We start from the raw sequence: 25,416 nt of genomic DNA, 5'->3' as shown, positions 1-25,416 counted from the left end.
AGAGCTCAGTGCACATGACTGTACTTGTTTCAGCTCTTGGAAAAATGTTGCAGTCATGGCACAAGCACCAACTTCTTTGTGAGGGATGATACATAATAAGAAGAGAGTTTCATTTTAATATTACATTTGTAAAAAAACAATTTTAGGATAATACATAACTGAAAACAAAGAACCTTTTAAGGATAAATTATTCAAAGAGATATTTAAGAAGTAACTCTTTCACCAAACTATCAAAACCACAAGGGTTTTGTAGATATTCAGACAGAAGTTTCTTGCTCTTGAATTAGATGGATTGGGTTCTAGTACTCCAGCATATTTCTTGGTTATAAAAGATTTTGTGCTTTACAGTTTTGTGCTTTAGAATAGTAAGATTCTTTGTTTATGTACATGAGTAGTGTCTTCACAGTTAGTAAGGTAGAGTGGATTTTTTCTCAGAATTTTAACTCTGAGCACCAGTCAACACAAGAGGGTGCCGAAATGCTGGTAAAATAGTGTTATATACATAATATACTTTTTCTAAATATGGTTGGTTTGATCTCTCCCTGCCTTTTCTTGTTTGCACATTCACCTCTGTGATACTGTAATATCAGAATACGCCTCTTTCTAGGTGTTCTTATAATGACACCAAACACATTCATCTCACCAGCAGCTGGCACCATCAAAGAAAGATTTTTCAGTATGCAAATAAACTTAGCTACAACAGGAATTTATGTAATTCATGTCATGTTCTTGTCTTGCTTGTGCTGGCTTTAGTTCTCTGTGCAGGGGTCAGAGACTGGTTTCTATTTCTATATGCCATGCTGTCAACAAAGGAGGAAGATAGTAAAAACTTTGAAATGCATTAATCATTCTCTTGCCCATGGACCCTCATGGTGCAATTCATTTAACCATTCCCTTATTTTCTGGGCTGCAGCTTGAAGGATCCACGTGTGGCCTGCTCTTCAAGCTCATTTCCTCAAAGTCTTGCCAGCCAGTGTGCTGCAACACAAGAAGAGCCCAAGTGCAAGTACTATTGATAAAGACATTTGCACTTTATGAGCTTAGAAATTTGATTTCAAGAAATGAGATGGCATGTCTCTGATGCTTGGATGGCAAAATTATAAGATACTCTGAATTACATATTTTTAGGTGGGTTTTGCTTTCAAAAGATAAAGCATGCCCTACCTTACTGTCCCTACTGCTGAGTCACCACACTATATTTCTAGAGTTGGGGGTAGTTCATCAACCAGCTAGAGAAAGAGCCCTCTATCTGGCTAAAGAATACTCTCAGACAGTATTTGTCAGATTGGAGTCCAGGAAAATCACTCAGCAGTTTCAAATCATTGTAATGGTGGATCACATTAGTGAGTGTCTGATATGTGCATGTGCAGTCAGTCAAGTGTTTGTAAAAGAGCAAATGTGTTCTTTCTGTTTTCCTCTTTGGTCACATGCAGTAATAAACTGAGTTCAAACAGCAAACTGCTAAGTCTAAACGTCTTGAAAACAGCCATTAATTTAATGTCTATAACTTTCTCTATGGTCCCAGCAGCTGGTTGCAATCATCAATGCCAGTGTTTGGACACCCATGTATCTGATTTGTTGCATTGAAGTTCCACATCTCAGTGCATTACTGGTTCCTGCAGTAAATAGCACTCAAATTGTGCAAGGATTGCGTAATCCTTTGCAGTGGATTATATCATTTGAATTATAATCAGATGCCAGGCTAAGTACTCTTTTTGTCATATAAAAGGGTTTCTGGAGGAAAAAAAAAAAAAAAAAAAAGGAAAATAATCTAGTCACTGTTGGAGTCTTTTCTGTATATTTTTAATGAAAGGCCTGTCATTTTATTTGATGAAGTAGTGTCTTCAGATTAGTGCTGCTTTCTTAACTGTGTCTAATCTCATTTGATTTAAGCATCATGGAATAATGAAAAAAAAATCAATGTAGCATAGATTTGTTTTGAAATCAAGGGGGTTAGCAAATCAGTAAACATCAGTTCATCATGTTTAATTAGCTAACAGGAATTTTCTGAAACCATTAAACAGGATCTTAACAAACAAATTGGATGTAGGCTTATTAATTTATAGTGAAGTTCTGGTGTGGAAACTGAAAAGTTTAAATCTGACTCTGTTTTCCTTTATACAGAAATTACAAAACAGTTTGTCGATATAGTTTTAGTAGATCCTTCAATAGTGTGAAGCATTTCTTTTAGTCCTCTTTCATTAACCTCTGAAGTTGAAAAGATTAATATTTGTCTCCATCATTGGATCATTTGCAAGAACTAAAAGAGCATAAACAACTCAGAAATTCCTTTACATATCAATATATCAAATGCAAATACATGAACTGTGCAGTGTTAGAGCAGTGACCTTCAACCAGACTCTCAGTCAAGAATTGCTATTTCCAAGGCTTCTCATTCTTGCTGAGTATTTCCCTGGCATAATGTATGGATCTTTTGTGGTGTGTTGTTTGCTGGAGAATGAATGGGGGCCCTCTGGCTCATTTATCCTACTGTCTCACTTGGGATTTGAACTATTTTGCTAAAAAAGAATGTCTAGTGCTCTCACTTTCAACTCTAATCCCCCATCATTAAGCTTGCTGTAGCAGTTCCTTGTTGCATAACTATTTTCTCAGCTATAGAGCCCAGTGATGGTTTTGAGGAGTAGCTGACATTTACAGGATATTGTATGTTTGTGCTATTGCAGCTCTCCATCATAAACATGTTATATCTTAGAATGACAAAAAATACCTCTATTTTGAGTAATTTTATTTCATTTCCTCCATACACCTTCTTTTTTCAGTTTGGTTTGTCTCTTTTTGTATTGTCCTTGTCTCAAACAGTTGAAATTACGGCCAGCTGAAACCTTGTCATAACACTGACATAAAAGCTGTAGTAGACTGAAAAGCACTGTAGATTGTTTTGGTTGGGTTTATTGGGGGTGGGGAGTTTGTTGTTTAGTTTTGTTTTTACAAAAAAAAAAAACCAAAACAAAACCCCTCACTTTCTATTCAGGCAGATACCATTTAAGAAGAAAATTACTATTATTACATATATCTGTCTTGATATTCACGTTAAGGAAATTATTACTTACTATAAGGTAATTTGGGATTTTTTCATTACAATTCCCCAACATTAGTGGTTTTTTCTTGCTCTACATCACAACTTCTCAGAATATTAACTTTTTTTTTCCAAATTGCATACTTCTGCTGTTAACTTTCCCTTAAAACTTGCCAAAATAAAGCTATTTTAAAAAAATGCCTTGAGGACTGCATTACTTTACAGGAATTCAGTCAGAAGACAACATACCAACTGATGCAATTCAACTATGGAATTTTTTTTAATTAATGGGGGAAAATTATGTATTTAGAAAATAGAAACCTATTATCTAGGCAACTCTTGATCTACTTCTAGAGCTATTAACATGTTTACAGATTCTTCCACTAGTGAAACTGCACTATTGCTCATGTAACAGCAGGGGGAAAAAAAACAAACAAGGAAAATTTTAGTCATTCTCATGTGTCAGCCTTTTCTCTAATCGTGTTTTACTGCAGGCTTTCAGCTATTTATTTTGGTCTGTGTTAGACTCCTGTTCTTTATTCTCTACTCTCCTTACTTGAGCTTAAACTTTTCTTGATGTCTTTTCATCTGACTGGTTTTAGCTACTGCTTTTCTTTCTCTTTACTGCATCTCACATTTATCTGTGTCTTTCTTATTAATACCTGGTTTATTTCTTAATTTTTGAAAATACTATTAGAAGGATTCTCTAGAAGTGGAGTCCATGAAACTGGAAGAGGAATAGTGAAAAGTTAAAGTACAAGATAGCTTGAGGAGCAGGACAAAGTAAAGTTGTTTAGTTATACCAAGAGAGAGAACAACTTCAAAAAAACTGCAATAAAATTTTAAAACATCAGAATTAGCAAAAATGGTCTAGGAAACTAATCATATTACTTTGCTCATGAAGTTTGGGGACCATCTTGACAGGTGTTCCACTGTTTTCCATGTACAAGTTCTGTACACTCATGCCCAGCCATGTCATTAGAACTGAGAGCAGAACATTTCCATATAATGTTAAGTATCATATGGAAATATTGCTTTATATTATAGCTTACAGTACTTGAGAGACTTTAATACAGTTCTCTCAACTATACACTTTAGCACAATGACTACTGTGTTACAGATTGGTACATTTCCTTCATCAAATTTCTAGATTTATCAGTGTGACTTTTAAAACTAACATAGGTACTTGGGCTAATACACTGCAGGTTTTACAGTGCAATGCTGTCAGTTTTGAAACTCTCCCTCCTGTTCCAGCAGAGATCAGATCCTCTTCCTGCAGCAGGCCTAACGCTTGGAAAGCCTTCTATTGAGCTGTGCCCTCCAGGGCAGGAGATGAGCTGCTTCTGGTTTTAGTTCCATTGTGTGGAACACTGCTGCTGATGTGCAAGTCTGGGTCACTTTGCATGCAGATATACTTTTGTCTTGTATATCTTTGAAATAGATGAGGTATTAAATGAAGGAAAATATATCAAGGCAGAGCTGCTGTTACCACTGCAGAGAATTGTAACTCTTTGTCTTTTGCTATTCTAATATAATACATAAAGCTTCAGACAGATGGCAGAGGAAATGTTTAATAATTTAAACTCCAATGCTTAAAAGCACTGAAGCTCTCCTTTCAGTTTGCACATGATACCCTATAAAAATTTTCATGAGTTTATCTGGTAATTGCAAGATTACAGCCAACACAACCAAAGCCAAAGTAATACTACAGGTAGAAGCCCAGTGCTTCAGCTGCAATGCATTAGGATTTTAACCCAAACTAAGATTCACCTGTGTCACTGAACAGGTGTTCAGATATTACTGCAAAGTAAGGGCTTGGCTGAAGCAATCAGCTTTGCTCTGAACCTCAGCTGAGATCCTCTAAGTTACACTTGAGTACCAAAATTCTACTGGAAGGTGTCCTACACTGCAGCAGTATGGATCATCCTGCCTCTGTGTTCATGCTGTTATAGGCCAGACTGCTACAAAATATGGTGAGGCAAGGCTGGAGAGCTTGAGGAAGAGGGTCAGTGCACAGCACAGTGTCAGTAGGAATGCTGCAGAACAGAAGTCAGCAGGTAAGGAAAGCTCAGTGATCATGACTGAGAAATCAATAGAATCCAGCCTCCATTTAAGGATGGTTGATGGCTTGAATGCTGTACCTCTGCATCACAGAGTAGGAGGGAAACAGGAAGGGTGTGGAAAGAAATCCTTTGTGCTATCTGCAGAAATATTAATAAAAATGGGATGTGGAGAGATTTGCTAAAGAATTAAGCTTGCTACCACAAAATTAATCAAAAATACTCTGAACAAATTTGGATTGGCATGGCAAGTTTAGACTGGCTCAGCATTTTGTTTCATCTACCTGTGGTGCCTTTTATCTGTCTCTGGTACTCCTGGCACTGCCTTTACCATGTCTTCAAAGGGAAAGGAAGTAGTTCTTTGTTTATGAGACTTTCACTGCATTTAAAGAAATATGACTGGTAGTATTTTTGCATATAAGCTCAGATGATTCAAACAAATTCCTAACTTACTACTAATGTTTTCTCCAACTGGATCCAAGTGTTTTAACATTTAAACTTGTTAGCTGTTTGGGTCCAAAGGTGTACTACATACCAAGTTATTGCTTTTTGCATATACAATCACATGTAAAGGATCTGTCTGACTCTTAGAGACAGATTGACTTGCTAAGAAAGTTGAGGTTATGACCCATCTTACCCTTTATGGCTGAGCTCTCCATAAAGCAGCTTCTTATGTGTTACAATTTTTAGCCCAACTTTTAGTGATACTCAGCCATTTTTTTATTGCTGGCTGTCTCAGTGCAAGTTACGTAGTACCATGAGTTCCAGCCCTGACAGCCATCTATACGGACATTCCATTTAGAAAACAGAGAAAACATCAATCTGAAATGAAAATAGAATTTATATTAAAACTTCATTTGTTCTAGCTTTGTGCCCAGTGCCTTACAAAATCATTCCCATTGAATAAAATAGTTTATTTTAATAAACCTGTTTATTTGATCTTGACCTTCTTAAAGGTCTTTTTCAACCAAATGATTCTATGGTTGTTGATCATCTTCAAGAAATGTGCTATTTTTCTTTTCCTTTTAAATTGTGGGTTGATTAAAAAGAAACAAATCAGCAAGTGATTTTACTTTCTGAGGGTGTTGAATTTACAAGTAAATTATTTTTAATTTCAAGGTTGGTGGGGTTTTTTGGGGGCTTTGTGGTGGTTTTTTTTATTGCTTATCATGCAGCTTTTTGAATCCAGAGGTAGCAACTCGCATGTTATTTTCTGCTCCTAACCACTAAGCAGTTCTTATCCCTTTGTTGTAAAATAAAAGTCAACAAAAATGAGTTCATAGATAGGAAGATGTACCAGGCATGACTTTGGGGCTTGGAGTACCAGACTAATGAGGAAGAGTTAGAGGCAAAGAGTAGGAAGGAGAGGACAAATCCTGTTGTTAACTACACAGTTCAGGAGCTTAGAGCAGCTGAGCAGTAAGAATATATATACACAAGAGCAAAGGTAGGTTGCAGAGTAAAAAGGCTCAGGACTACTAAGCTCTTGTTGAAAGGGAGAAACTAAGCTCAGATAAACTAAACTTTTTGTTCTAATCCATTTCAAAGCAAAATCAATTTGGTTTGCTCAAACCACATTTATCAGTTTATTAAGCTAAGAAGATTGATTTAACACTGAGGTGTGTGAGAAGTGCCATCATAGTCCTTCCTTTTGTAACACTGCAAAACCTGCCATGTGGGTGCAGAATGAAGCACAACTTGAGAGCACATTTGTCTGTTGGTCGTGACTTAGCAAATGCACCAGTGATGTATTTTGTTGTTATTTCTGCGGCCAGTTTGATTCTTATCACAAGTCAATTTTGGTAGATTAGGCAGCACTCAGATCCTGGAGTTAGTTAGTTATGTCAGTATCTCAGCCTTAAAAAAAACCTTGTGTTATTTGTAAAACACAAATTTGTAGAATTTCTTGAAAGAAAGGCTAAAGTTAGCCATAAAGTTTCAAACAACAGAAGGCAAATAAAAAAATAAAATAAAATAAAAGAAAAAAAAAAGTGGAGCTTTTTCAGAAGTTCTGTGTCTCTGAGCAGCCTTATTAAAAAAAACATGGCAGTCCTACTATTTCCTTTCTATTCTGGAGGGCAGAAGAACTGAAGAGGAATGTATTAAATGATAAAACATTTCAGAAACCCATTGCAGTAACTGTAGTTATAGAACTTGAGACAAGCCGTGGTCCTAGCTCTGTATATTTTTAAAAAAAACACACACTCCGTGCAGGGACACATTTTTGTGTTTTCAGTAAAATAGGACCATTTCATGTATCCAGTTTAGCATCTGGCCACACAAATGGTAGACTCGGTGCAATGGAGGTGAGGAACTTCTGGGCTGATATGGCTGAGGAATTGAAAGGGGCAAGATTAGAATGTTGAAGTTGGATCAGTGCACAGTAAAATTTTAGCATAGAATCACAGATGTAAACTCCTTTTTTCTTCATCCCCTCTCCCCACAGAGAGCTTAGCATGCTAGCATTAATCAGATTTCTGATTATATGGCATATGTATTTACAGTCTGTTACTGTTGGGTGCATTATAGGCTCTGACTGTTCAAGCTGAGAAGCAGCTGTGGAGTCTTTTCAACAGTGAATGCTGGCTCCATTTCAGCACTGAACTAACACACTGCTTGTGCAGGTAGGATGAACTCCCATCTAGCTACAAAAGACCACACAGACATACAGAAAGAGGAAAGATTTACTAGACTGTAGTGACCAACACTTTCTGTTTAAGTGTTTGATTATCTCAGTTCTGTTTGAGTCTGGTCACATAAATACTGTTACAATTAGCTCTCACCTTCAAAAGATCTGCTAAGTTGCTTGTACTAAATGTATTTGGAGATTTGTACTAGTATTTTCCGGTGGTGTGCTAGGTTCATTAATACTTCATCATGTGATTGCTGTCATATCACCTGCATTAAGCACAAACATTTGCCATTTCTGGGAATCATAAACATACACAGCACATTCATTTTAACTTTAGACCAGTGGCAGGAGAATGTACAATGACTAATCTGGCTGTAGAGATAGAGTTAGGGAATTGCCCATACACTGGGTCAAGTACTGTTAAAATCTGCAAGAGCAGTGACACTTTCAAAATTCTTTGAACTAATATGTGCGAGTGGAGCATCTTTGTGCCACATCTGCATTCCATGTGCAATGCAAGAACATTTGCATGAATTGGACCAAAAGTCTCTTCCTAGGACAAACTTTTGCTTATACAGGTGTTGTAAGATATACAGGCATATTTACTACCCCAGCTTTTCACCACAGGTGTTAATAATTCATCCCGTAAGAATTTTCAGAGATCTTGGTTGTGTCTGTCTTTGTGTTAAAGCGTTTTTTATTTGTCGTTGTTTTATCTGCATAGACATCTTTTAAATTCATTTATCCTTTTGCTACCCAGGACATGAGAGGCATTATGTTCCCCATTGAATAAGATTGTGTGAAAAACTGCTGCTTCTGTTTCAGAACTTTGGCTCAATAATTAAAAATATGTTGATCTTATGGAATGGAGAAAGTGATACTCCTGTATGTAAGGAAAATTAATGAAGGGTGGTTAGTCTATGCCTTCCATAAGCAGTACATAAAGAATGACGAACCACTGTCTTAGTTGTTTCTTGTAAGCTACTGATGACAAGTATTGACATCCCACCAACTGAAAATACTTGATTTGAAGTCTGACATAAAGTAGCTTGATGTCTGTGGCATGTTTTGTGAGATGTCTGGCATGAAAATCTGCTGTGTGGTTGCTGAGTTACTGAGTCAGAATGTATTTAACTCCTGATTGGTACTTTGGAGACTATTTATCTTTACACAAACATTGGCCAGAACAGCATATACAAGTTGAGCAATGTTTTGTATTTGTTACTCTGTTGTCTGCAACAGATTTGTTAAAGGTTGGATTGACATAAAAATCCATGTTAGAAGTATCCCTTCAGTGCCTAGACTGCCAAAAATATTTATGCTAATAGTTTCTTTTCAAACATTCCAATATCTTTATATCCTTCACAACAATTTCTCGAAATTTTACCAAAAATATTTTGGACTTAAAACAGTTTCAAGAAGGAAACATGAAGCAAATCAGGGACTAAAATAAATGAATTAGAGTATTGATAGCCTGTTCGGCATATTACGTGATACTGCATATTCCTAATAGCTCTGTCTGCTCTGAGCTATTCTGGTCAAGCCACTCCTCTAGGCTCAGGCTGAACAGCATGTGTAATGTCTGTGACAGTCTGAGCCTCGGAGATGGAATTGGGTGAACAGAGTAGTCTATTCACATAAGTGTAGGGGATTCATTCACATGGAAATCATTCCTGGCACAGTTGAAACAAAGTATGAGTGAAAGAGGAAACAAAAAGGAGCCACAGCGAGCTGCACTCCCAGCACCAGTAAATCAGCAGAGCTTCATTGTTCACGATAAATGTAAGTTACTTTACATCACATCAGTCTCACCCACAGTTTTAAGAAATGCTGGTGACACACAGTCCTACAGTAAAAGATTGCTTTGGATTAATTTGAAACTTGATTCTCAGCTATGTGTAGAAACCACGTTATACCAGTGTTAACAGCAAGCTTTAAAGTAAAATGATTTTCACCTTCCTTAAAAACCTATAGAAGTTTTTCTATAATACTGAAAAGTTGGATGAGACTAGTTTAATTCAGTAAAGGGTAGAAAAAGTGCAGAGCTAGCTAGTACCAGCAAAAACCTAGCATGATACCTAGGAAATATGTATTTTTCTGAATTTTGTCATGTCAGACGTGCTTCCACTAGGAGAAGTTGTCATCATATTCTTACCCTATAAAATTATCAGACTTGTGCTTTAATTTAATTCATTTGATGAAAATGTGATAGTTCACAATGTAACTATAAGCAATCTATAAATTTCACCTATGTCTACCTAGCTTGTAGTACACAAACTGCTAATTGGTAGCAATATAAATATGAAAAGAAGCTTGCATCTTATGGTATCCTACAGGCAAATTTAACTTGCATTATGGCAAAAATTAAATGTATTTCTTAGAGATTACAATTAATTTTCAATTTCAAGTTTTCCATAGAATTTTGAGAATTTCAAAGTTTTAAGTTAATTTTTAATAGTCACAGTTAGGGGAAAAGCTTGAAATTAAATGCCTAGAAATTCAAAAAATGAGGAAAGAAGAGTAGAAATTAGATCTCATATCTACATAGTCAGGATTTCTTAAATATCTTTTTTGTTTAGCACTTACATTCCAAATACTGATTATGACTTTACAATATGGTGGTTTAGAAGTTTTTGTGGGACATTCTTTAATTTGTATTTTAAACTCAATGTTATAGAGTCACTGCTTGAATTTGAGGGCTTGTTTTGGCCTGTTTGCAAATGAAGTGTTGCAATATAGTGGTATATTTGGTGGTCCACAGTTTTGCCTTGGTTTTGCTACTGTTTTCCTGTACTCATCTCTTTTCAACAAATTGTGAAATATGATTCTAGTAAAATGTGTGTGTCACTTTTCAATTATATTTCTGCATAGACTCCCATGGGATTAAGAGATAGATACCTTAATCAAGCCTGTCCTTTCATTAAGAGAGAAAGGGACTGTTTAAGAATACATCAACTTGGTATGCTTTAAAGATTTTCAGATTGTTCTAGAGCAAAAAAACCCCAGATTTTAAACCTCTTAGGTATTAAAAACTGAATAACTTAGGTATTAAGAACTGAAAATTTTCCATGCAGCTTTATCATTTCTCCTGTTCAAGGGCCCTGATTTTTGCACTGAATCAAAAAGCTGCAGTGACTTAGAGTGCTGCCACTCCCTAGAGAGTTAGCAGTCTTTTTACTGTAGTTGTTCCCAGAACACAGTTGGCCAAAGTAAGGAAGTCTGTGCCTCACTTGCTTTATTTTGCAGTCCATGATACATTAAAGGGTTTATGTTTGCCTGCAGACCCTTTTCTGGATGGCAGAGGAGTCCATAACCTGTAGCAGGATTTGACTGGATGCTCAATGTCTCAAATTTTCACTTTTGCTGTATAAGCAGCTCCTTGTCATTGCTTGCTTTGTGGCAGCACAAGCTTTTTTGTGGGTGTACAGTGAAGGAAAGAAGACACCTGAGTTGACTTGAAATAACAGTCCCTTTTTCTGGGTAATTTTCTCTACCAGGTCAAGTGTCTCTCACATCTTTTTTCATTACTTCCTTGTGTATTTTCTAGATGTTATAACAAGGGTTTCTCAGAGGTACTACTTTGATAATTTTCTTTGTTTCCTTTGGTTAAACCATCATCCTTGTAATAACATAACTCTTTTCTTTACATTATGTTTTTGTGCTTTTTCCCTCTTCACCCTTGATGCCCTGTGCACGAGGTTTCTACATAGGTCACATTCCCATCTGTGAAACTTTCTTACTTAAGTAGTTTTAAGATGTTTTTTCATATAAGTCTAGAATTGGAATCTGATTGTACTAATTATTACACAAGTAATTGTCACTTTTATTGCTTTTCATGCAGAGTTAACCAAAACATCAAGATTTTGAATATTGTGTCTGTCTGAAAAAAAAGAATGGAGATCATTTACTTGTCATGTCATCCAGTTTATGTGCAATGTACCAAGCTCTGTTCCTGTGAATACAGAGAGGAAGGGATTTTTGGTTCTAGTTTCTAACTTCTTTTAGCCACAGTCCTTGGCCCAATAAGTGACTAGTGCACAGTACCAGCATTTGTTCGATCAGTGTCTGACACTGACTCTGCTGGTGGATTGCTTTTCAGGTATTTCTGCTGCTTCTGTCTCTTGCCCGATCTTGCAGGTGCCCTTCCCTTTTTGCTAGCAGGAAAGATGGACTTGGCTTTATAATAGACTTTAGTAAGTGCATTACTGGCCTACAGCTTTATTAGGTTAGGAGAACCTTGTCGAATTCTTAACTGCAAAATTTATTTAAGGCAGTAGGCTAGAACAAGTGTCATGGAAATTATGGGGAACTACCATTACCATAGAAGCAAATCTCAGTGAAGGTTACTTTTCTCACTAAAATATTAACACTTCTCTGGAGATGAAGCAAGCATTGGGGTCATTGACTGATACCTTCTGGCTTTCCCACTCTGCCTTTAGTATTCCTTTTACAAAACAGTTATCTTTTGAGATTTTTCCAAAATACACAGATTTGCTGTTTTAAATCATAAATCTGTGTATTTTCAAAAATTAACTGTACTACTTACAACATGTCTTACACTTGGCAAATTGTTCAAAGAAGAGAGTGGTAGGGGGTTTTTTTCTTATTATGGTGGTAAGATCTCTGAGATTTGGTATCACAAGCTTCATGACCACTTCCAAATTTTTTAGTTTTTCATTCTACAGCATTCAGAAGTTAGCACTCAAATGACAGAAACTTTCTGCCACTTGAACATGCATTATAATACAACATTCCTGAATGAGTTGCTTTGTTAAGCACAAATAGTTGTGATCAGCAAAGGGGGCAGACCTTTGGTCAGTGTTATTACTCACTGCCACAACACAGGACCTGAGGTGTACATGATGTTGCATGGAAAGGTCAGATTTACTGAGGCTGTAATTTAGAAGATTTGTTGATTTCATTATGACAGAAAAAGATAAAGGTACATCTGAAGTGGAAGTCTATCTGAATCTGTGTGAAAACAAAACTGATGGGCCTTTCCTTCAAGTTAGGAAAGCATGCCAAGTTCAAGTGATTAAAAACCTTAAGAAAACTCAGTTGGGCAAGTGTCCAGTAAATCAATTTATACTAATAAATTATTTTGTCACAGCAGGAGGCTAGTTTTAATTTGGAAGTACAATCCAAGTCAATTTTGCTGAAATAGAAAAGGCACAATAAGGGAAATTACTTTCCAGATGAGATGAAATTGCTGGCTCTGCTGACTCACATGAGTAATTTTGCTGGGAACAGGATTATACCATGATATGTGGCTTGATCCTTGTCATATTACTGCCTCAATCCCAAAGGGAGACTGAAAAAGGAGCATGAATTACTGTGCCTGAAATACTGACTATAATCACACAGTGATTTGGAGTTACTCAATCGTGGTGCCTCTGTCATACACACATACACACTTTTTAAAAATTACAGTGATGCTAATTTGATAAAGCCATAACTGAAGTAAGAATCCAACATTACATATTACTTACCTTGTGTTTGCAGTATAACAAGCCAACAGCAGCAGCAGCATCTTTTAATGGTTCCGGGATACTGTGATAGAGGAAAGAAGCAATAACTTATCAGTCTAGTAAAGCACTGTAGTGTGAACAATTGGATTTAAAAGCTGCATATAAAACACCTTTGTCTTTGTGTTTGCATCATGTGTGCCCCAATATGTGTGACTGCAACTGTGAAAGAGAATGCAGGAAAGCACTCTGAAAGTAAAAGTTCAGCTCAGTAGATCAGAGAGCCGAGCTAGGAATCTCCCATTATTACTCATTTCATGACTTTTTTGCAGTAACTTGATTTCATAAAAGCCTCTGAACAGATGGTGTTCAGAAACAGATTGATACAAATCTAGGTGGGATTTAAATTGTTGGTTTTTTATATGAAAACCCCTGAAATGGTATAAATTGTGTGGATGGTTCTGCGAAACCTCCCATGTAAGGAGTCCAGAATAACTTCACTCTTGAGCTTGTTAGGTAATAACAGAAGTCTAACTGAATAAATACAAGCAAGTCATGTAGCCTTAGTGGTTCTGTTCCAAAAATCCGGTGACCTGACTAAACCTTTATGATCTTTTTTTGCAGATCCTTAGATGTACAGGAACTGACAGTGTTTAGAATAGATAAAACAGAGATCTCGTATTTCTCTGCAATATATGCTGTCATTTTTATTTTTCTTCCTTTCCTTTCCCTGGAAAGGAAGGATATTAAATTTCTTAGTAGGGAAAAAATATGTGCCCAAAATCTGCCATACACTTTGCCAGTGTGTTCATAATCGTATTTTGCATCTTAAAAAATGTTGGCACTGCCTGCCTTAAGGAAAAGTTAATCCTGTTTTCAGAGAGAAAAATTAGTGTGAAAGTAGAATTATAGGAAACTCCCTCTGCCTACAACCACATCTCATATGTTTAGTGGGTTTTACAATTTGCTTTGCAATTCCATTTTATTCTTAACCTTGATCAGGCTATGAATATATCTTGAGTCCTGACCACTAGGCTGTACCCTGCATCCAATGAACAGTGTAATATTGGTTAAATAAGAGTTGTGTGAGTTTATTCACCAAAACTACCATTAGCAGAAAGATCAGAAAGGCAATTAGTTACCTTGTGAGGAAAAAGGGCATTTTTTTTCTCCTTCAGCTATAGCAACAAATTTTTCATTAAAACAAAAGGATAAGTCTACCAACGTGCTACCAAAGACTTAATGTAAAAGTGTGCCATAAATAATCCCATTCAAACGTGTATTTGCAGTATATTTGAAAGCAATGCATCTTGTATTTCTTGTTGTCATACAAGGATAACAACATTTTGTGCTTGAATTTTGTTTTGTATGGGGGTTTGGACAAGAGGGGGTATTGGTCTTTTGGTTTGCATTTATTTGTTGGCTTGGGGTTTTTTGGTATAAATTAATAACAGAGCAAATGCAGCTGGCCAAGCAAGATTATCACTGTTTATCACTGTATTGTTAAAGAGAATGTTGATCTGTGGAAATTCTGGGATTCCTTTCATGCTTAGTGCAGAATTTCTCTTTGTTCTGGGATGATAAGTGTGATGACTTTCTAGCGATTGCTGTAGATTTTTTTTTACTTGTCACGTAACAATATGTAAACCTAAGTATTCACAATTAAATATAAAATTTGTAGTCTTAAAAATATATTCCTAGTGAAGTTGTTAAACAGTTTTGCAAACAAGCTCCTTTATGACAACAAATTGGAGGCCTCTTACTTTAAAATGTATGACCCAGTAAAGAGGTATTTGTTGATGGGTTTATTTATGTTTTAGCCAACTAGCTGTGTTTTTCCTTTTATCTCTCTGAGAATCACATGCCCTTCGCGCTGACCATCTTGCAATCTGAAAGTACCTGTTTAAAGCAAGCCATAAATGAGGGATGTCAGTGCTTGTCCTCACCTCCCATAAGAATGTTCTCTGTTGCTTTAACATTCCTCAAGGAAATTCTTTTGTGGTGTGTCAATTAGATGTGGAGATTTTCTGGTCAATGTTACTCCACAAGATACTCTCAGTTAGTGGAATGCCACAGTTCTTTAGATGTATACTCATCATCCATAGCCTGCAATATTTTCACAATAATGGAGAAATCTGCAATAAGGTATGTAGCAGAGTATTCTAATGGACAACAGAGGGATTTCACAATGTGACCTTCAAATTAGCAGGTTTGTTCTTTAACAGACGATGAAGTGACAAATTTCAGAATTACAACTTCCACAGTGTAACTGTGTATGTGTCTCTGAAGTGCAACCATTTTGATTCTTTTCCAACGTTAAGCACTGAGGCAAAATTCACAGAGGCTTCCATTTCTAGGAATGTATTGTCCCCTGACAAAAATAATACTCCTACCATGGCCTACCTTTCTGCAGAACAGTATTTTTTGGCCTGCAATTTTTATTAAATAAATAAAAATCAAAGCTTTTCTAGTGTTCCAAGAATTATGAAAATGCTAAATGACTTTCCCCATCTCACAGAAAGCAACACTGACTCTTTGCTGACCATAACATGTCAGCCTTTGGGACAGTTTCTTGTGTGTTCAGAGTAGGCAGATGTATTAGAACATGTGGTTTGTAGCAGAAAAGTCATAATTACAGTTGGTTTATGCTGAGCTAATGAGCAACTACTTCTGAAGTATAGATGAGAGAAAGATCTTCAACTAAAAATAAAAAAAAATACAATTAAATGCACTAGGTATCTGAACATGAGCATTTCCTGCTTCTGGCATCAGTGTTCTGACAAAAAATATTCAGACTACAAGTTACAGATTCAGAACTGGGCATCCTTGAATTGATTTAGGCTGTGCTCAAACTTGCACATAGATGTGTCTTCAGAAATGCAGCAATTCTTGGAAGCTTAAGTATTTGTGCAGATCTTGCACAACTGCTTACATGGAACAGTGATAGTGGGAGAGTATTTTATTTTTATCTTCTGATGTCCATCATATGTTCATCTTAATGTCTATCTTTTATTTCATCTTAGCAACTGGGGAAAAAAGTAATGAAAAATATTTTAATTTACAGGTAATTCAAACATCAGATGACTTGATGAGAACAAACTGTAAAAATCTTTCAGTTGCTTTTTTCCATAGAAATAATTCTGTTACAGGTTGACTTCAGCTATGTTCCCACCTTGGACAAACACCCACTACAGAATCTTAGTCATTTTGACTGTCTTACAGGATGCAGTTTCATTCACACCCTTCATATACTGCAGTGTCAAGTGACTCTGTTGATTCATCTTCTAAAAGATTCATTCAGCTGCAATAGCTAAACAAATTATAGTATTCAACATTCCCTGCTTGTATGAGGATTATAATGAAACAGTGAATTAAAGGTAAAAATCTTAATGCACAGATAGCTACCTCTTACCATGCAGCCAAAAAAGCATTAATCTCTTTGGCCATAACAGTGAAACTTGCATTTATGAAGTGCTTTCTGAGTTCAGTTTAACATTCCTAAGCAATGTTATTTGTAATTTGGTTTTGTTTTTCAGAGTCCTAGGCATTGGGAAGGAATAGATAATGAAGTATCTACCCATTTCTAACTGGCTGACCCAGCTTGGTCTTGCAGAATATTGCACACTCTTTGAACAATATGATGGTATAGAGGTGAGAATTGTCCTTTTGCAATAAAATTCTTGAGAAAATGTCAAGTAACATCTTTAAAGCAACTAAAAAAACCCGATCAAAATATGTCTATAAAAGTTTCCATTGTGTTACTCTGAGCATCTGCTGTTCAGTACTGGAGTTAACAACGATCTTAGTTGTATTCCTTTTCACAAAAGTTTTGCTGAAGTTTGAAGAGCAAGCATATTGTATTTGTACTCCTTTGTGGTTTTTATTAGGATGATTTTGGAACTTGGGAGAAAAAGTATTTTGGGTCTCTGAGAAAAGCAATGGGACCCTCTGTCACTGTTGCCAAAGCTGAAAAATCCTTTCTACTGAAATGTGAATTCAACATTAGTACCAACTTTTGCATTTGGGCAAACCTAGAAAGGAATAAATTAGAAGTAAGAATTATGCAACTCTCTACTTTCATGTCATTAGTTACATATGAAGTTACCATTTGAGAAAGAATATTACATTCTCAGGCATGGCTGAAGTTCTCCAACAGTGAGAACTTTAAATTATTTTAAAACAGTGTTAGCTAGTGACTTAAGGAATTGAGGCTTTCAGTAATTTGAACACTGTATACTCTAAAGCAAATAATGTCAGGCTTTCGAAGTGGTTTTTGTTTGAAAGAAGGATTTTAAAATTACAGTTTCAGAAATAGTGGTTCACACTAGAAATTGTCTTACTATTTACCCATTGAATCAATCTCATTTTGTGTTTTGGGGTCTGAATTGCAAATCTCCATTAGAAAAAGCCACTTTCAGGAACATGACTTGCTAGTAACAAAATACTGTACATTCTATGTACCTCTCTTTATCTTATTTACAGTGAAAATATAGAATAGTAAAAATATACAGAAATATATTTTGATATATTTTCTATTTGCTCTGAAAGTCTTCATCATCAAATGAAGTTTTGTACCTACTTATAAATCAACATTGAATTGAAATTCTGTACTGCCTTATAAATAATGTCTGGAGTTATTCAGCAGCTTATTTTGAGAGTAAAATAGTAATGAGTTTTCAGAGAGAAGGTGGATTAAAAGACAACAGTTCAGATTTGATTACTCAAATGCATTAGATGGAAATTCTTGTTCTTTGAAACAGCGTCATAACTCATGTTATCTAGTTTTATAGTGAATATCCTCTTCATCATACAAAACCTTCCTTTCTAAAACCATTATTCCTCTCGGTTCATGCTGATATTTATCTTCCTTCATTAACTGCAATTGGCATACTAGCAATTTTGGGGATTTATTTATTTATTTATTTATTTAAACTCAAAGGAGTGATAGTTTTTAGGAACTCTCCAGCTAAGCTGACCAGATTTGTTTTGAGAAAAAAAATGAGAGACAAGGAATTAATGTTTTAAAAGAAAAATACCTCATTCCTTCAATGGCATACCTTATCATGACAAAGGGGCTTCATATAAAATAAAATATACTTACATTTGCTTTTATGGAACTTATGGTACCAGAAACACCAAACATATCTGAAAGACACCTTCATTCTCCTGTACTAATTATACTAAAAGTATAATATTTTCCCTATTCTGGCATTTGCTACAGGACTTATTCCATCTTACAGAAGTTGATCTTAGAAAACTGGGAATTAAAAATCAAGGCCACCGAACACACCTCATTTCCAATATCCTGCTGCTTCAGGAGGTAAAACAAAAGAGAGGTAAGATTTCCATGTTGTCTCCTAAAGACTTAAGGAATGAGCTAAGGCAACCTGAGCTTGTCTGTCACAAAGGATAATAAACAAATACTCTGATTCAGCCTGACATACTGCTCTGAATGCAGATCACTGGGGGACTTTACACAGTCAATAAGAGGAATTGTGAAACATCAGTTTAACAATAATCAAACATTCATATTTTGGAACAGATTTACAAAGTAATACACTCTGTATTTTTTATAAAAGTTGTCATTTAGAAAAGGCTTCACTTTTATATCAGTTTCTATTGCTCTCACAGTCTTTATCTTAACAGAACACTTTAATGTTAACATACCATAATTGACGGAAGTCTGTGTCACAAATATCTTCCTCATTTGGAAAGATGGTATCAGAAGGTCTAAACCAAGCTAATTTGTGTACATCCCACCCCATCTCTGCTGAGGAGAGGATGAGTGTTTGCCCAGTTCTGACCATTCTTTTCCATTAGGGACTTTGCCGTGAGTTAAGACTTGATCACTGCATCACTTGTTGCTTTTGTCAGCTTAGTACCAAAATTCAACTCAAATTCATGAGTTGGGACAAGCTCTGTAAGTCATTCTAGTCTGAATGGAAGGATATAGTGAGAAGTTATTCAACTATGACTGTAGTGGGTATTTTGAGAATTGTTCAAAAGATACTGAGGTACAAGTATTATGTAGTCTGTCCAGTAATTCTTCAGATCCCTGCCAAAGGCTTTTACAAATTTAATGTGTAGCAGTTAGTTACTTGGCTGTCAGTCCTGCTTCTACATTCTCTTGGACAAGGTAAGACTTTTGCACCAGGTGTAGAAATTGATCATTCATAAAATGTGTTTAGGGTACTGAACTGATTTTGGACAAGTAGGTCACTGTATCTCCTCAATGTTTTCTGACAAGTTCGGTATTAATTTAACAATTACATAACTTCCATGGCTCATAGATTTTACTTTCTTAAAATATGGATGTAACTATGACGTTTTTGTAACTGCTACTGTGAACAGATTAGGAAATTCAGTTGATGATTGCAATGAAACTGGATGTGTTTCAATTGGTATCTGTTTTCATGTGCATTGGGACTGTGCTTTGTAATCTTTTCAGCTACTGAAGTGTGGAGTGTATTACAGTTGTGAATGTGGCACTGTTTATCAGAGGAAAACGACACTTTTCAACCATGTCATTGCATGGTAAATTGATTTGTAGATAGTTATGCAACATTTCATTTAACTCACCAGAATGTTCCAACTCAGCTTCAGATATGTTGAGCCTACATAAAATCTTGATGTATTGCTGATGACTTCTGTGAATACAAATTTGAGTCAAAAATTTTCTTTCTAAAATGGTGTGTGTGGGTTTTTTGTTGGGTTTTTTTTTTTTGTTTCTTGGGGGGTTTTTTTGTCCTCCAGACACAAATTTTGCAAAGTGACAGCATGATGCCATTTGGGTTTTGATTTTCCTTTTTGACAGTTAATTGCTGAGATTATTTAAGCTAAATTCTGGTAAAAATAGTGCTGGTTCATATTTTTATGGGCATTTATCTTGAGCAGTGTTTCCACTCACTGTTGGATTTTGGCTAATGATAATTAAATGTATAATTGAATTACGTGCTTGAAAACAATACAGACACATTGATCTCCAAGTTCTGTTTACACTAGGATATTTATATCCTCAATAGCTTTGCCTGTGGTGTTAAGGATTTCTGGGAAGGTTGAAAACAGATCAGTTCAGTCAGTCATACATGGGTGCAGACTGGTTTGTTTTCACAGTAGGGACTAATGGCTGTTATCTGGTCTCCAGCCTATTATGACACGGTTTTGTTTTGTGTCTGTCTTTGACAGAATGCTGTGTCTAGGAGCAAAGTGCCTAATCAGTTACACTGAAATGCTTGTTTTCCAGCAGTGAACTTCACTGTAGTCAGACATTAGAGAAAGCTTCTAAAATTTTCTATTATGTTAAATAAATGCTAATGTCCTACTAATGTACTTACTGTATCAGAGCATAGGCTATCTTACTCTGCTGTTATTAAGAGCTTTAAACAATGGCATTGTATTTGGTGCTGGTTCAACAGTTTTGAGAGAGTGCTTTAAGTGATAAGTCACATTAATAAGTAAGCATTTGCACAGGGTTAAAAGTGACATTAAGTTTTGGGAGTATTTGTGAAAACATTTTCTGTTTTCTAAAATATTACCTTGATTCTGAAACTACTTTGAACAGGACATGTCTCTGTACATTTGGATTAGATTTGGATTCATCCTGTCTAGCACTAGCTACTTGGGCTGTGTTTGCACAGTCATTATAACCAAGATCTGTGCTTTGACATAATGCCCAGCAACACATTAGAGCTGAATGAAACATGTGCAAATGGTCACATATCTGTTGAATTAGGCAGAGTACACAATACGAAGTTCACTGGCTTGATGCTTTTAACCATCTTTATGGCAGCCAGTGATAGGGAAGTGAGTAGGACAACCGATTTTTGAATGACATTAGCTAATCAGTAGGAAAATAAATATTCAAAATTGTTACTCCACTTCAGCCCAGCAGAAGAAATTTAATAGTGGATCAGTGATTTGAATAATGGGGCTCTGATATTTTTGATCTGTATCAGAAAACTTAAAGGCTGCTGTACTGTTGACTCTTGACCTTAATCGAAGCTGAGTTTCCAAAATGTCACCCTAAGCACTCTGGGTCCTTTTCTTCTTCCCTTAGCTGCTTTTCCCCATCTCTCTATCATTCCTTTAGTTATCTGTAAAGCTGTCCTGCAGCTGCATGGTGAACCCATTGGGAAATATGTCCAGCTGAAAAACAACCTTTCTTTCCTCCCCTCTCTATCCACATCAAGTCCCCAAGCCAATTCACTGTTCAGCTGCACAAACGCTTCCAAGAGCCTGAATAGCTGTGGAAGACACAGCAGAGCTGAGTCCTGGTGGCTGAAACAGCCCTGCTGTCAAACTGAAACCAAAGCTGAAGGTGTTAAGTGGGAGGCAAGTCACTCTCAGCTCCCTCTACTATTGGAGAGATAGATGAATTCAGCAGATAATTCAGTTCGCTACCTTTTTAGGTGTTTATATTTTTTGTGGATTGTAGAGATATACCAGGATGGCTGACTTCCTGACAGATCTCTTAGCAAACACTGACAGCTAGTGGAATTAATTTAGACCTAAAAGCTAAAACTGTGGTTGTTCTGGAATATCTAATCTCTTCTTTTGTGTACAGCCTTATAAATTTCAAGAAAGCAGTTGGTTTTTTCTCCAAATATTGATGATCTCCAATGATTGCTTAGGATTTATCACTACCTTTCATTTCTTTGCAAATCAAAATATACAAGTGGAAAAGTGTTTCCAATTTCTGAAGATTTTCTTCCTAAGGGCAAAATGGTTAGTAGTTCTAAACATACTTCCTTCCATATCCCATGCACAGAGGACCTTGTGGCCATGTAGAGTCTAACTAATAGTTCTTCCAGGATTATCTGGAGGCGAAGTAGATGTTGAGTGAAAACATGAAAGAACACAGCAGTCCATAGTGATACTTTCCTAGAATACTTTCTCAGCCTCTAAGCATTTAACAAAACAAAATGTTTCAAGAAGGTAGGAATGGGAAGAGACATAAATATTCATTCCACAGTTTTTTTGCCTATATCTTGACTTACCTTTTGATGTGCACTGTAGCATATTCCAGATCTTGATATCCTGCCATCTACACCAGTTTCCATTCATGTACTCATCGTGTGCTATGACTCCCTTGGGATGTACTTTTTGTTTCCTGTTCCAGGGAAATTCTAGGGGTGAGGCCTGCAAAATGCCTGGGCTTGTCACAATGTGGAATCAAGATGCATCCAAAAATTGGGTACTAGCACTTCTAAGAAAAGCAAAAAATATGGGCTATGCTTCCAGGAGTGTTCTCAGTGGCTATCTAGCACCTTTTGGAAATACTTGTGTGGCATCTTAGAAAAAACAGGAAATTACATATCCTCTTCTGTAAAAAGTTTCTTGTGGTATGACAAAAACTGGTGACCAATCAGGTGTAATCTGACTCCTGCATTACTCAAAAGGTCTTCCTTCCCTGAGCATGAGGCATTGCAACAATCAGCAGTTCAAGACACATCCTGAAAGCCACAGCCCAGTACTTGTAGTAGGGTAGTGGTAGGGTAGGGTACTTGTAGTGCTCTGGAAGGAACTGTGGTTTTCTCAGGATCCTCTAATACAACTAAAGCAGGATCTATGCTATGTGGGATTGGACTAGAGTGTTATTTAATCATATTGTTTTATGTTTGTTGTATTTAATCTCATTTACCATAGTGTGCTACAGTCTGTAGGAGTGTGTGATTCTATTGATTTCTTATGATCTATTGTAAACAAGTAAATCATGCTTCAAATGTGTTGAGGAAACCCACCATGATGTGACCAATTCTTTCAGTCCAGTAGAAATGGTACCTATTGAGAGGGAAATGGAAACACATAAATGAAAATGTCTATTTTGATACAATGAAAAAAAGGCCTTGGGTATTGCCAGACATGGAGGATATTTCTTTTTTCTCTTTAGAGACATGAATTTAAATACAGCACTATATTTGAAAATTTAGAATCATTTGAGTGTTAAAATATTTGTATACATTTGCAGGTATTCATGATGTATGTTTCTATATTTCATTAGTTGAGTTATGAATGGAAAGAAATAAAGAAAGCTAAGAGCTAAGTATTTTTAAGGAGGTGTTCTCAAACCTAGAACTTTGTTTTTACAGTAACTTCTTTTAATAAGATGAATTCCAAATACTAGCATTTTATGGCCTCATATGATTTCATTAACATCTTGAAGTGCTTTTCTCTGAGAGGCAAAAAGTACAAAGGAAATTTCCTTTTTGTCTTGTACAGGTTTTCTTATACAGAGACTTTTAATAGGACATAGGTTTAGATCAATTTTGATTTTCTCTTATCATACAAAGAAGGCCAGCCTTACTGCATTTAAATGAAATACATGCATTGACATAATTAATTGTTGGTAAACATAAAATAATACACAAAACCTGAATTAGATTGAATGCAATTAATATTCTATAACATTCTGCTTTTAGATTTTTTCATTTAAATCCTTAGATAACTGTTTCTACCTATGTTGTATTTCTTGTTATGCTGCTGTAAAGGGATTTCTTGTCATTATATGGAAGACCTAACTTGTGTGGTATTAAGAAGTAACCTGGGCAAGCACTACAGAGCCTGAATTGTTCTTGGGATAATATAAATAGAGAATTCCATCTTCAAAAAAGGCGTAAAATAACTGAGGCACTCTCTTCTGTGATTTTATTAGATTACTGATATAGTTAGCATAGAGCCATGACTGGTTGGGCATTGTCAACCACAAATATCTTGCCTTTGTCACTCTCAGATAAAGTCCTTCCACAGATTCTGGTGCTTTTGCTCTTTGAAACATTACAAATGTAGCCAGAGTGCTTTGGGGCAGTGGTATGTAGTGTCAACCTGTCAGATTCCAACCTCATGCTAAAGTATGCTCATAGCTTTGCCAACAGAGGGAAACTGCTTTGAACACTTTAATCTGCATGATAGAGGTGGCATTGCTACCTGTGTGGTCTGTTTTGCTCTCACTGAGACACAAGGATTTGGAAGTTTTTGCTTTCTTTGTCTGAGAAAGTCAACAATGTAAATGCTGTTACTGAGTTGTTAACAAACACCTCTGACAGTACCATTTCATCTACTGAAAGTTACAAATTTGCTTACTGGTGCTTTCTGGCCCTCTGTTTATCCTTGCCTCTACATCAGTTATGTTTGAAATGAAAAACATCTGTCACAGGGAAAGAGAGGCTGGTAATTCCCCCTGTATTTGAGACTTTTTACAGAAACATGGAGAAACAGAAACTTGCAAGAAGTCTTAGATCCCCAGTTAACAATTCTACCACTACTAAAAGCAAAGAGAGGAAAACAGACCCTCTGGTAAAAGGGGACCCATAAAACCTTGTCCAGCTTCTTTCCAGTTTAAGGTATCATTTACCAAAACTAGTCAATAAAAGAAAACTGGATTTAGTGCCATTTTATTTTGAACTTTTGAAATAGGTCTGTCTAATCAATGCCAGCACATTGATTCACATGATTTTCAATACCAAATTGAAAGAGGGGGAAAGAGACACAACATATTATTGCCACTGTGATTTATTTTAAATAATTTTTAAAATTACTAATTATTTTTTGTTCAAGATGACAAGTTTTCTTATATCTGACAATGACGGACTTCAAACTCTCTTGCTGTATTACAACACTATTTGCAGAATGATAGCTATAGGACGTGTCTGCTTGCAAGCTTTTTTGAGGCTGGGGATTGCAAGGTTTCTGAACACCAAGTCATAATAGGTAATTCTTCGGGAGTTTCTGAAGGACCTTATGTCTCCAGACCTAAGACAGATCAAATAGCAAGAGATGATGTTGGTAGTTTTATTATAGAGGTCTGGATAGGTGCTGACTAGACTTGCCTGTTTCCATTGGCAGCCAGGGGGGACATTAGAAAGCACTTCAGGACATTGATGTTTCCAGACTTCATCCCCACAGCTCAGTGAACTCATTTCCAAAGTAGATAGAAAGTATGAAACCAACAAAAGCTTAGCAATGAGGAATCTATTCTAGTGTAATCTGGAGTAACTCACAACCAGTGGAGCTACTGTTGGCAGTCATGTGAATTTTTCCTTCTTGCATCCTGTAGGCAAATTCTCTTTGACAGCTTTGCATCAATTATGGGCAAGGATGGGTTGTGTAAACTGTCAAACATGAAGACAAAGACCAATTTTCAATTTCACCTGAAGACAAAATAAAACTTTAGGAAAATAATGTAATGACTCATGCAAGTAAGAATAATCACAGTTTAGGCAGGGC

General features: G+C 36.1%; 1 protein-coding gene across 3 annotated transcripts in view; it reads left to right on the top strand.

Moving 5' to 3' along the window:
• The window catches only part of BCAR3 (BCAR3 adaptor protein, NSP family member), an 89,266-nt gene that overhangs the window by 8,471 nt on the left and 55,379 nt on the right, over positions 1-25,416 (top strand). For 2 of the 3 annotated variants that reach the window (XM_083867790.1, XM_083867786.1), the window contains exons 1-4: positions 4,990-5,094; positions 7,627-7,721; positions 16,731-16,845; positions 18,416-18,530. In XM_083867790.1, the coding sequence (XP_083723916.1) occupies positions 16,759-16,845; positions 18,416-18,530 (202 nt within the window). In that variant the 5' untranslated portion in view covers positions 4,990-5,094; positions 7,627-7,721; positions 16,731-16,758. Of the gene's footprint in view, positions 1-4,989; positions 5,095-7,626; positions 7,722-16,730; positions 16,846-18,415; positions 18,531-25,416 lie in introns of those variants that run through there. The other variant, XM_083867787.1, reaches the window with a different exon arrangement.

Source organism: Zosterops lateralis (assembly GCF_965231275.1).
Source record: "Zosterops lateralis genome assembly, chromosome: 9".
Classification (NCBI taxonomy): Eukaryota; Metazoa; Chordata; class Aves; order Passeriformes; family Zosteropidae; genus Zosterops; species Zosterops lateralis.
Note: the sequence above shows the minus strand (reverse complement) of the source record. Positions and strands in the feature narration are given on the sequence as shown.